Source organism: Lolium rigidum, chromosome 4 (genome assembly GCF_022539505.1).
Source record: "Lolium rigidum isolate FL_2022 chromosome 4, APGP_CSIRO_Lrig_0.1, whole genome shotgun sequence".
NCBI classification, from domain to species: domain Eukaryota; kingdom Viridiplantae; phylum Streptophyta; class Magnoliopsida; order Poales; family Poaceae; genus Lolium; species Lolium rigidum.
In genome coordinates, this window is record NC_061511.1 from 144,608,620 (window position 1) to 144,619,607 (window position 10,988).

At 48.6% G+C, this 10,988-nt stretch overlaps 1 protein-coding gene across 1 annotated transcript; it reads right to left on the reverse strand.

Annotated features, from left to right (window-relative positions):
* Positions 1-1,819: 1,819 nt before the first annotated feature.
* On the reverse strand, positions 1,820-7,867 carry LOC124705888 (shewanella-like protein phosphatase 1). Its single transcript, XM_047237578.1, has 11 exons — positions 7,327-7,867; positions 6,795-6,898; positions 5,305-5,418; positions 5,024-5,239; positions 4,694-4,829; positions 4,362-4,534; positions 4,151-4,242; positions 3,997-4,066; positions 3,559-3,661; positions 3,313-3,439; positions 1,820-2,250 (listed from the first exon to the last, which is right to left on the reverse strand). The coding sequence occupies exons 1-9, from the start codon at positions 7,850-7,852 to the stop codon at positions 3,575-3,577; spliced, it is 1,518 nt and encodes a 505-aa protein (XP_047093534.1). The 5' UTR covers positions 7,853-7,867; the 3' UTR covers positions 1,820-2,250; positions 3,313-3,439; positions 3,559-3,574.
* Between the last annotated feature and the right edge of the window lie 3,121 nt (positions 7,868-10,988).

Here is a 10,988-nt window from a genome sequence, read left to right on the forward strand (position 1 = left end):
CTCTCCAATAGTGCACATGAACATGAACACTCAAAAATGATGCACAAATGTGTAAATCAGTTGTACAAGGTGTTGCTCACCTTGAAATATGGATACCAGTGGTGACTTTCAGCGATCTTGGTGGGGGTGGTGGAAGATGCATGCTTGATCATCTCTCCTCTCAGTTCTCCAATAACATAGAGCACTTTCTTGAAGTAACTAGAAACTGTCTCAGTCGCTCTTCTCCATGTGCTATGGATGACCGGGAATCGTTGGTTGTGCCCGACGACATGAAGGAACATAGCCACTTGCTCTTCGATACAGATGTGGATGTTGTCCCTAAGCAAACTTCTAACTCTTAATGTGTTGACGAGTTGGCTGAAGGCAGTTTTTTCATCCTCAGCATGTTCACAGATTCTACATCGTCATTGTTGTAGATGTAGTTGTGGTTGTTCATCCTCTCTCTGTCGCGGACAAACATTGGTGCATATGTCACGCTGGGCTTAGTGTGGCGACAAATGGCTCTCGCGTGCATACATAACACCCATGCCTAAATCACAACTACGAGGGCACCCGCTTGAACAAACATCTTCTGCAGCTCGACCTAGGCATTACGATGTGGCAAAATCATGAGCTAAATTGGCACGAATCTAGACTAAATCGGCATGTATCTACGCTACATAAGGAAGAGGAGGGGTGGGAGTAGGTTGCTAGAGCGTACAGTCCTTTTGGAAGGCGGCCGCATCTTGCCGGAGCCGGAGATGAAGGGGATGGAGGCAGGGACGGGTCGCTGGTCTAGGAGATCTGGAACTCGCAAACCAGCTGGACAGTTCGATAGTGAGGTTGTGGGAGACGGTTCCGAAGATCTCCACCGTAGATCTAGCTCGGCGGCCTCGATCTAGATCACCATTGCCACCGCCGTCGCCTACCTCTCTAAGGGAATCTCGTTTTCGGTAGGGGTGACCGACTATGGCGGGCGGAGATGCTACTTTACGCCTAAACGGGGGCCTCCCACCTTTTCGACCGCGTTTGCCCCGTGCACCAATCCGGTCGATTTGCGCTCGCCAATGCATGTTCCCAGTAAAACGGATGAATTGAGCATTCCTCGCGGGCTAACTTTTAAGCCGCTTTAAAGTTCGTGCGATGCAGTTTTATGTGCGACCAAGCCAGCCAAACGAGCGATTTTCGGCCCACTGAAAACGAGAAACGCCTTTCCAAGGAACCAAACAGGCCCCATATCTTCCCGCACCAGATCTTGTTCTGCCGCTTTCACCACTTGTTCCACCTCCAGAATCTTGCGCTCACGCGATGACATGAGCGCGTGCTCGGTGGCATGGTGATATCGACGAAACGAAGGGATTTTACGACTAGGGAAGGTGATTCAGCAACCTCGATGTAGTGGTCATCGAGAGGGTTGGGAAGGAGGGAGTAGACTGATGTCGCACTCTGATACCACCGTGACCTAATGGGTGCCATGAACGAGAGAGTTGAGGGAGCAAGAAGAGACAACTCTCGAGGTTCGGACAAGGAAGATAAAGGCAGCTTTGTTACACTCACCGAGATAAATGCAACAAAGGAAACAACATAATCAAAATTAGGGGTTTCTGTTCGCTGCCTCCCTACCTCCCACTCCTACCCTTTTAAAGATGAGAGTAGGCCAGCTAATTTCCCGGTTTGCTCCTTATTAGTACAATTTAGGTCTAAAATGGTCTGCCAACAAAACATTATTACAATCATACTGCTTAGATCATAACTTAATTGAGTCTTCATATTTGGAGTTCTGACAATAAATCCCACCGGTTTGTAGGAAAAAAAAGTCATGCACACATGCACCAACCTATAGACAAAGGTTTTTGCACGTATAATTATCTATCAGTTTCTTATGTACTTTGATGTTACACTATACAGTGCAAGGTCACATGCATCACGGCTGTGACTAGAAAGTAACTGTAATTGGGTTTTCTAGAAGTTTGCTACATTATAGAAAATAAAACTAATTCTGTTATTGTACAATTGTTACCCGAGGGGCCAAGGGATGTACTCCCTCCTCTCTCCGTTGCAGAAGTTGAGCAGCTTTTTTAGGGACGGAGGGAGTACAAGCTTTTCCTGTCTATTCGATTCCATGTCTTCTCGCATAATTTTTAGAGCTCTCTTCAAATAGAATGGAGAAGGATATGGAAATTTTCTCATAATCACCGGCAAACTTGGAGTCTAGAGCCTCTGCCCATCCCTTTTCCTGTGTGCAAGAACTCAGCAACAGCCGACGCTTTTCTGCAGGTGTGTTAATCTGCATGAGTTTTGTACATCTTCTACCAGAGTGGTAAATATACTTGAAGTGCAAATGCTCTACGGTTTCATAGACTCGGTACATAATTTTCATAATATAATACGATTCCGTAGTCAATCATATATAAGGATATCTGTTACGTAGGAAAAGTTAGAGGACTCAGGACTGCCTTGAGTACTTCAGATTGTAGTGTGCCTTTCACAGTTTTATGTTTACTAATAATTACTACCACTATTCCGAGATAGATGACGCTATAGATGTATGCAGTCAAAATTTTCTAGCTTTGACTATTGCTTTATAAGAAAATTATCTGGATTGGCTGAGAATAGTATCGCTAGAATTTTCATGAATAATATTTTGTAATTCTGTGATTTTATATTTTTCCTAAAATATTGATTTGAAAAATGACAACTGAAGTGGCACGATAGAGACTGCAAAACAGCATGTATTGCATAATAGAAAGAGCATCTAACATACTAGCTTCTTAAGTGGTGGTGTCAGTATTCCAATTCCTTTTTGAAATATTGGAGACTCTCTTGACACAGTTGATGAAGCTACTATGATATTTAATGCTATCATAGACATGCATTTCTTGCTTTGAAAGAAAAATAGAGGAAAAATGTTGATGTCCTCTTGGTGTTGAGTACATCACACCTTAAATAACACAAATATATTCTCTACTCATACTTTAAGATATGGCAATCACAATCTCATTTTAGGATTTTGTTTGCTAATCATAACTTAAATATTCATGGAATTCAACTTGGGAACTTTGGAGAGTTTATATCTACAATTCAATAAAACATATGATTATTTGTGCATGCTAAAAATGTGTATGCATTTGAGATCTTCCTCACCTCTATCCAGTTTGATAATATATAGACGTTGCGCACATCAGAAATTCCGGTTAGTTAAAAATTAACAGCGAACAAGCATCTATTACAGAAACATTGACAAAGAAAGTAACTACTGGTTTGCCAAGCTAGATGATACAATCTCACAAGTGTAAAGAGGCACTCAGTTTTGTGAACAGAAAATGTACTAACCGCTATGCGAGGCTGGTTGGCATCGTTAGATGTATATCCTCCTTTACCATTTAGTTTTACAGGTGTCAGCCCAAGAACTCTCTTCTACGGTAACTTTGCTAGGATTTTTCTTTTTGCTATTATATACCTGCAATAACATACTCGAGTCATTCATGTATTTTCTAATGGAAATGCAATAAATAGAAAAAATTTATAACTATTTTTTGGAGAGCAAAACGAGTATGAGATGAATTTATCAGAGCTTACAGAAATTTTCAAGGTTTCATAAGTAGTCCAACACTTCCATCTCATCGTATGAGTCCCTCTGTTCCTTTAGAACTCTTGGTCTGTCATTAACTATTTCTAGGACCTAGCCATATGAGTTAAACATCAAACACCAAAAAAGGTTTTTGCACAAATCCCTATCTTTAGAGAATAAAAATGTGCATGAACATATTAAATTTTACTACTCAAGCAGGCCTGAGATTTTCAATAAAACATTGCCATTTGTTCTTTTAAACAAGAGAAGGTATCATGAGACTTCAAATAGTACACAATTGATGCAGAAGATTTAAAACATTTAACCACACTATGAATGTAGCAAATAGTTCCTAATTCAACATAGAGAACACATGGTAGAAAAGCACAATACTCGGGACAAAACACATTATGTCGTAAAGTCCAGGCCAAAAAGAAGATATTTACCTCTGGTCTCGAATGCAGTACACCATAAGACATGCCCACATCAACACACCAAACTTTACCATCGCATTTGCTGGGAACAATGAGACTGTCATCTATAGTTTATCGGAAAAAATATTCCATATTCTGTCATTACTCAATTGACAACGATGGATACCAATTTACTCCATGATTCTGGGGAGTGTGTCCTACAACCATCCCTTTAGCTCCAACAGATTTCAGCGTTTGTTCAGCAATAAGAGAAGATAGCTAAACCAACAAGAATATTTGTATTATAATTCTGTTAAGCATGTTGTACCGTTTTGTAACTAAAACAGTATCCATGGTGAAAAGGGAAATCGTAAGTTCAGTGGATTGGATCTTCTCACATTCCAAGACCGTTGCGTCCTCTCGACTGAATCTTGGGAGTACAAGCGAGTCCATACTACACTGTCATAGCCTCTGGTAGCTATGAAAGGCAGATCCGGATCATCACTATCTTCACTTGAACCTCGCATCCAATTCGATACTTCAGCATTGATGCGTTCGATCCCGTATGCAACTATGAATTGAGTGGAAATGAACTTAGATAGATCACTTATGGAATCTGTGTTATGAAGTAGAACATACTAGGTGCATTTTTTATCAGAAGCAAAACTGGTAATGCCGAGCACAAATCATACAACCTCTTCCGTAAACATGGGAGGATGAGAGGGCTCACCATGATGAGGAAGAAGGCCGCCATGACAAAATATCCAGTCATTGACATTAAGTATAACCGGATGTCGTGCCAATTCGCAAGCTAATGGACCACCTTGCTTCAAAAGTGATGCTCTTGCAGCAAACCCTTTTTGTTTCTGTCCCAGCATTTGGAGGAAAATATATCAGAAGTAGAAGAACTGCTTGTGGTTATTTATTTATATTATTTTGTTGTGGATTTACTTATCAAATTGTGAACATACAGGTCATGCCATGAACTTGTATACCCAAAATTGGTTAATTGAACAAGTTCGGTAATTATTCATTGAGTAAACAGTCAATGTTGTGTTACCTTGACGAAGTTCAAAGGAAGCCAGTCACCATTAAATGATGCCCGATACTCTTCCTTGGACCTTTGAGAAACATTAACCCAGTTGACGAAAGCATCATCCCAGTTGCCATCAAATTCCTCCAAGTACTCTAGGTAGCGTATACACTCGTCAAATGATCCTGGGTCGACGTACCGGAAATCGCCTTCCACATTCATGGTTTCATGGTTTCCGTTAACCTAACATTTATTTAAATATTACAAAGTCGTAGAGCACTTGGATGAACATGAAGTGACGATCAAACCTGAAACACTGCACCGCCTTGAGACTTCGCTTGCACATTTAGAGAACTCAATAGGGACAGAATCGCGATCTCATCTTCGCCACGGTCAAGGATGTCCCCAACTTGAACCAGAATCTGTACACGAGCGCATTACAAGTTTGTGTAAGATGCCAGATTTTAAACAGCCTGCACATGAGATCAGTAACCAAGACAGTAATTTTTTTCGAAATGAGAGCATATCGCCCCAGCCTCTGCATCCAAAGGATGCACACATCTTTTCTTTATTAAATTATTCGCAAAGCCTTACAAGGGAGATACAAAGATCAGCTCGAAGCCACCTTTCCAACGACAACTCGCTAGACCTACAAGAGCGATGAAGGGGGTGACCATGAACAGGGCCATTACCCTGACCATACACCAACACACATCATCTAAAACTGAATGCCTTCCCAAGCCGCCCATTGGTAGGTGAGAAGCACAACCAGTCAAGCAGACCCTAAGCGCACGCCATTACACACGTCACAGAAGTTGCTACCTCCATCTTCCTCGCACCCATCTCCAAGAGGGATCACCGGATTGACCTTGCCAGGCCTGCCCGACGCCACCATGATGCCTGACAGCATCACCATCCTGTGCATGCTCTTCATCCCGCATCCAACACCGATACTCCGCTGCGCCACGCCGCCGAGACTCACCATCGCCTACGAGGTAGATGAACACCACACCACCGCAGCCCACCACCATCCAGCAGCTGCTCCAAAAACGATGCCCCAATAGGTAGAGCGACGCATAGAGCGCCGCCATCGTCCGATCCGGGAGACCCGGATCTAGGGTTTCCCCCAAAGCAGCACGAGTGAGTAGACACAGACTGCGACGGCGATGCCTTCAAGAAGGTAAAGACGCATGACGTCACCATCGCCCGCCACGACGAGGGTCGGAGCACGGTTTTCACCGGCAGCCGCGCATCCCCAACTCGTTGCTAGGACTAGATGTGAGATCGAGATCGTCACAACCAGCCCCAATCCGTCCGACCACGTCCGACGGAGAAGATGGGCACCACCGCCATGCCTAGAGCAGCTGCCCTAGGATTCCTCACGATGCAAGAGAGGCCCGATAGCGCCTCCCTGCCGACGACGTCGCCACCTGCAGATCCGCGCCATGGCCGCCGCATCCTCGCACCGCTGCATCAGGGAAGGCCTGGCGGAGCCGTGCCTGCCGGTCCACAGCCGAGGAGAGTCCGCCGCCGCCACGCCACCAAGGCTTTGCCTGGCAGCGCGTCGGGCGGCGGCGGCGGGAGAGGAGGAGCGCCGGCGGCCGCCTTGGCGTGGCGCGGCGCCGCCGCGCGGGGGCGAGAGGGTTAGGTCGTGGTGGGACACATGTGAGGTTCAGTACTGGTACTACACAAGGTGTGGGCACCCATACAAAGTTGTGGGCGAGAGTGATGTGCAAGTCATCGCACTTGTCTGTCGATGAAATTAAAAATTGAAAGTAGAGAAGAAGAAAGGGTTTACCGTCTGCCCGCCTGTCCATACGTGAGTATCTGATTCCGGGCTAAGGACACCGGCCATCACCAGGGCAGCTCTCGTCTGGTGCAGATCACCATGGAGGTCGCCGACTGCAATGCAAACGAACCAGCGTCAGTGTTCAGATGACAGCATTTGGAAAGGTACGTAATGATTCCCATCCTGGTGACCTCGAACTCGAAGCAGAACTCAGTTAATGTTCTCGGTGCGACTCATATTTGACCTCGAACTCAGTTTATGTTCTCAGTGCGACCCATATTCCTAGCAGTAAGAGTCCAAGGCACAAGATCCAGAGAAAATTGCGAAAAGGCTCAAGGCCCAATTTTGGTTTGCTTTACCCTTCTTTTGTACTATGAGCACAGTTACCCACCAAATTAACCAAGGTTATCGTGCCATAGATGAGCACATGTGTGGCAAGAAAAAGTTCTGATCCCTGAGTGCGACTAGCTAGATGACTCAGTGTCTGTCTGTCCAATGAGCCGAAAACAAAAGAAGAACTGGATGAGGATGGTAAACGTACCGGCGACAATGCGGCGGCCGGGCGCGGACACGAAGGTGGGCGGGTCACCAGTGATGGTGATCGGCCCCCCTGCCGCCGCCGCACGGCAGGAAATCGAAGAGAACACGAGCCTGCCACCGCCGGCGACTCTGTGCTGCCTGCTAGGAGTAGTACAGACAGGGGTGGAGAAGCTGAGGCCGGTGGTGGCGGCCGTGAGCAGCCTGGAAGGAAGGACGGCCATGTCGCCGTGGCTGCCGGTTGGCCAGGTGAGAAGATGAGACGGTGGAGGGAGGGAGGGCGTGCACGTACGTAGGCTGTAAAAAATGTGGAGGAGTGAAAGAAAGGACTCCGCGGCTCGCCCTCCTCCTTTTCTCAGCCAGTCATTTGGGATGAGTGTCGTGTCTTGAATATCGTCTTTGGTTGGTTGACTCGACCGCATCCTCGCGAGGACCGCACAACAGCCCGCATCCCGAAGCTTCCCGTACACCTCCTCCCGGCGGCGAGCTCGAACGCCGCCTGTCCCGTTGCTCCGCGCGCGAACCACCATCCTTAAGCGCGAGATCGAACGCCGCCCGCCCCCCTTGCTCCGCGGTCCGCGCGCGACAAGCCGTGCTCCACCGCGAGATCGGACTCTGTCGGCACCCCTGCTAGGCGTGCCGCGGCACCGGCACCGCCCTGGATTCCGGTTCTCCGCCGCGAGGCCCTCTCGCTTTCCGGAAGTCCATTCCCCGTTCTTCTCCTCCGCCGCGGCGACCTCGCCTCGGCCGGGAGCGGCATGTGGAACAGCAACCCGGTTCAGCAAGTGGAGAAGCAGCACGGGGCCAGAATGGCGTCTCTCCGGTGGGGAATAGGGGCAGAGGATGACGAACGATCCTCGTTGGTGAACTGCAGCGGGAGAGCAGGCCGGTGGCGGCCGGAATCGGCGGTGAGGGTAGCATTGATTGGAAGACAGGGAGAAATTTGGGGAGAAGAGAGAGAGAGGTGTGGAAGGAAGAAGATAACGGTGAGAGAGCACATACACTGATTAGTGGGGCCCACATGTAATAAAATGGCAAATATTTTCAATCAAATTGATGCCTAACAGCATCTCCAGCCGCGTCCCCAAAGCGTCCCCAAAGGGATTTGGGGCGCGCCGGACCAAAAATGCGTTCCAGCCGCGTCCCCCAAAGCTCATTTTTGTCCGGCGCGCCCCCATATGGTGTCCGGTGCCCCGAGCCCGTCCCCGTCCCACAGGGGACGCTCCGGGCACGCCGGACACAACGAAAAGCGAGGCGAACCGACGCGGGCCCGACGCGTCAGCGGCTCGGAAGCTCGGCCGCCGCCTACGTAGCGACGGTGTAGTTGCCGGGAAGCGGAACCGTCGCATTGGCAACCGCGTCGACGACGCGGCAACCGCCGGAATGGAGTCGGGACTCCTCGGAAGAGCAACCGCCGGTCTTTTCGACTTCGCGCCGCCGATCATCCGCGCTCAATAAGACCCGTACGTCGGCGCTATTGGATCTTCACCGGCCGCATCCGACACCTCCGGCGACGATGAGCTACATCTCCGAGCTTCGTCCGACACCTCCAGCGAGGGAAAGCCAGCTGGATGGCGCCATTGGTGGGAGAAAGCTCCGACGCCCAGCAGCGACGACGATTCCCTCCCGCCACTTGACAGCGCGAAGGAATGGCTGGGCGTGTAGGAGGACGCGGAGGAAGAAGGGTCAGAGGAGGCGGCGGTGGCCCGTGCGAAGGCGGAGGCGGACGCAAAGGCCAATACCGCCAAGGCCAAGGCCAAGGCCAAGGCGCAGCCGGCGAGCACCGGCGACAACGAGGAGGACTCCGACGCGTCGGCCGGCACCGCCTCTTCGGAAGAGGTGACGAGCAGGAAGCGCCACCGTGACGACGACGAGGGGAGGCGGGGCCATCATCGAAGAAGAAGTAGTAGTTTAAAATAATTTGTATGTAATTTAATTATGTTTTTTCGAAGTTTTATATGTATTTTGTTTATGTTGAACCGATTTGAATATTAGTAAAGAGTTTTATTCTATCTATTTAAATTATTTTTAATGTTTGGGAGCGGCGTTTGGGGGACGCGACTGGGGAGCGACGTCCCCCAAAGGCGGCATGAACAAAACACGTCCCCCAAACGCTCGATCCGGCGCGGTTTGGGGGACGGTTTGGGGGACGCGACTGGAGATGCTCTAATCTACAATCTATAATCTCTTAATAGGAGCACCTCAGTAAAGGATTTCTCTCAACATCCAATCCATACACATCAGCAAGCCTATAATTGGTCCACATGATACAGGCGTTATCCCTCCTTGTACTAAATGATTTCCTGCCCGTTGCAGAGCAGGATGATCTGGTCGGGATGGAGGATAACTTGGAGGAGCATATGGTACTAGAGTAGTCCACCGAGTCGACGCGGCGTGAAGAAGAAAGTTGTGCATCACGTGGTGGAGGACTCCTTCGAGACTCTCCGTGAGGACCGGCTGTATGCATGGCTACGCGCCAAGAAGAAAGGTAAGAAGACCGACCACGCACTGCGTGTTCTGTAATTTTCCACCGATAAGCTTGCTGAGTTATGGATGACCGCGCTAGCAAGATGCATGGCTGCCTTCGAAGCAGAAGCATCAGGCACTAGCGGCCAGTGCAATGACAACGCCGAGGTTTCAGCCTCCGGAGAGGGCGTAGCCGTCGACGATGGAGATGCATCAGACACCAGCATCATCTGTGTCTCCTCTGGTGATCAGCACATTTAGTACATGACAAGCATATATTTATTGGTTACATATATGTCATTTTAATGTTTTACTTATTTCCCGCAGCAACGCGCGGAGCATCATCTAGTTATTCAACTAGACATGCTAGCTCAATCCTATGTCTTTCCTATTTCTACGTTTTTCCTATTCCATAAAATGAAAGGAGCCCCAAATTAGAGCAGAGGGAGATGTGAGATGACGACCAGCTTAAAAAAAATACGAGGGAACGGCGAGAAATGGAACAAATGGAAGATAGAAGGTTGGCCATAACCGAGGATGATGCCCCGAATATATGACCAATGTTGATATTGAAAAATAAAAGAGGGTATTATTTTGGCAGAAATCTCCATCATGTTGGTAGGCAGAGTTTACTACGGTACATCCAATTGTAATAAGTGTGTTGATGATGACGGACATAATGAGCGATGTGTTTTTAGCTTGTGACGAACGTGGCACCGCCATCTTCTAAGAGCTCTAAGCTCCCAGTACTGGGAGCGCCTGTGAGCGTTCCGTGCGTCGCTATCGCGGGCCCTACAGGCTACATGAAAGGTTGTGTTCATGCTGTATTGGTCTTCTCATCGTTCTACTAGCTCGGCAGGAGACACGTGCACTGGTGGTTGGGTGTGTCGGTACTCTTTGTTGTTGCCTTTGACCGCGAGGTCCGTCTCTCTCCTTTGTTCCTTACAGCGGCGGTCGTTGGTTCTCTATCCTCACCCTCTTCTCCCCTTCAACAACAATATGCAGGAGGCAAACGAGGTAGGGTACCTCTAGCGCACTGCTGCCGCTCTCTCGGGCTATACCGTGCTCGCCGGAAATTGGTTCGCCGCCCTGCGGCCGTCTTCTCTGGTGCTCCACCGATCTAATCGTTCGCTCCGTCGCCCCACGGTGCAGCTGCATAGGGTTTCAAGCCACTGTGATCGGCCAGATTGAAGGTCTGAA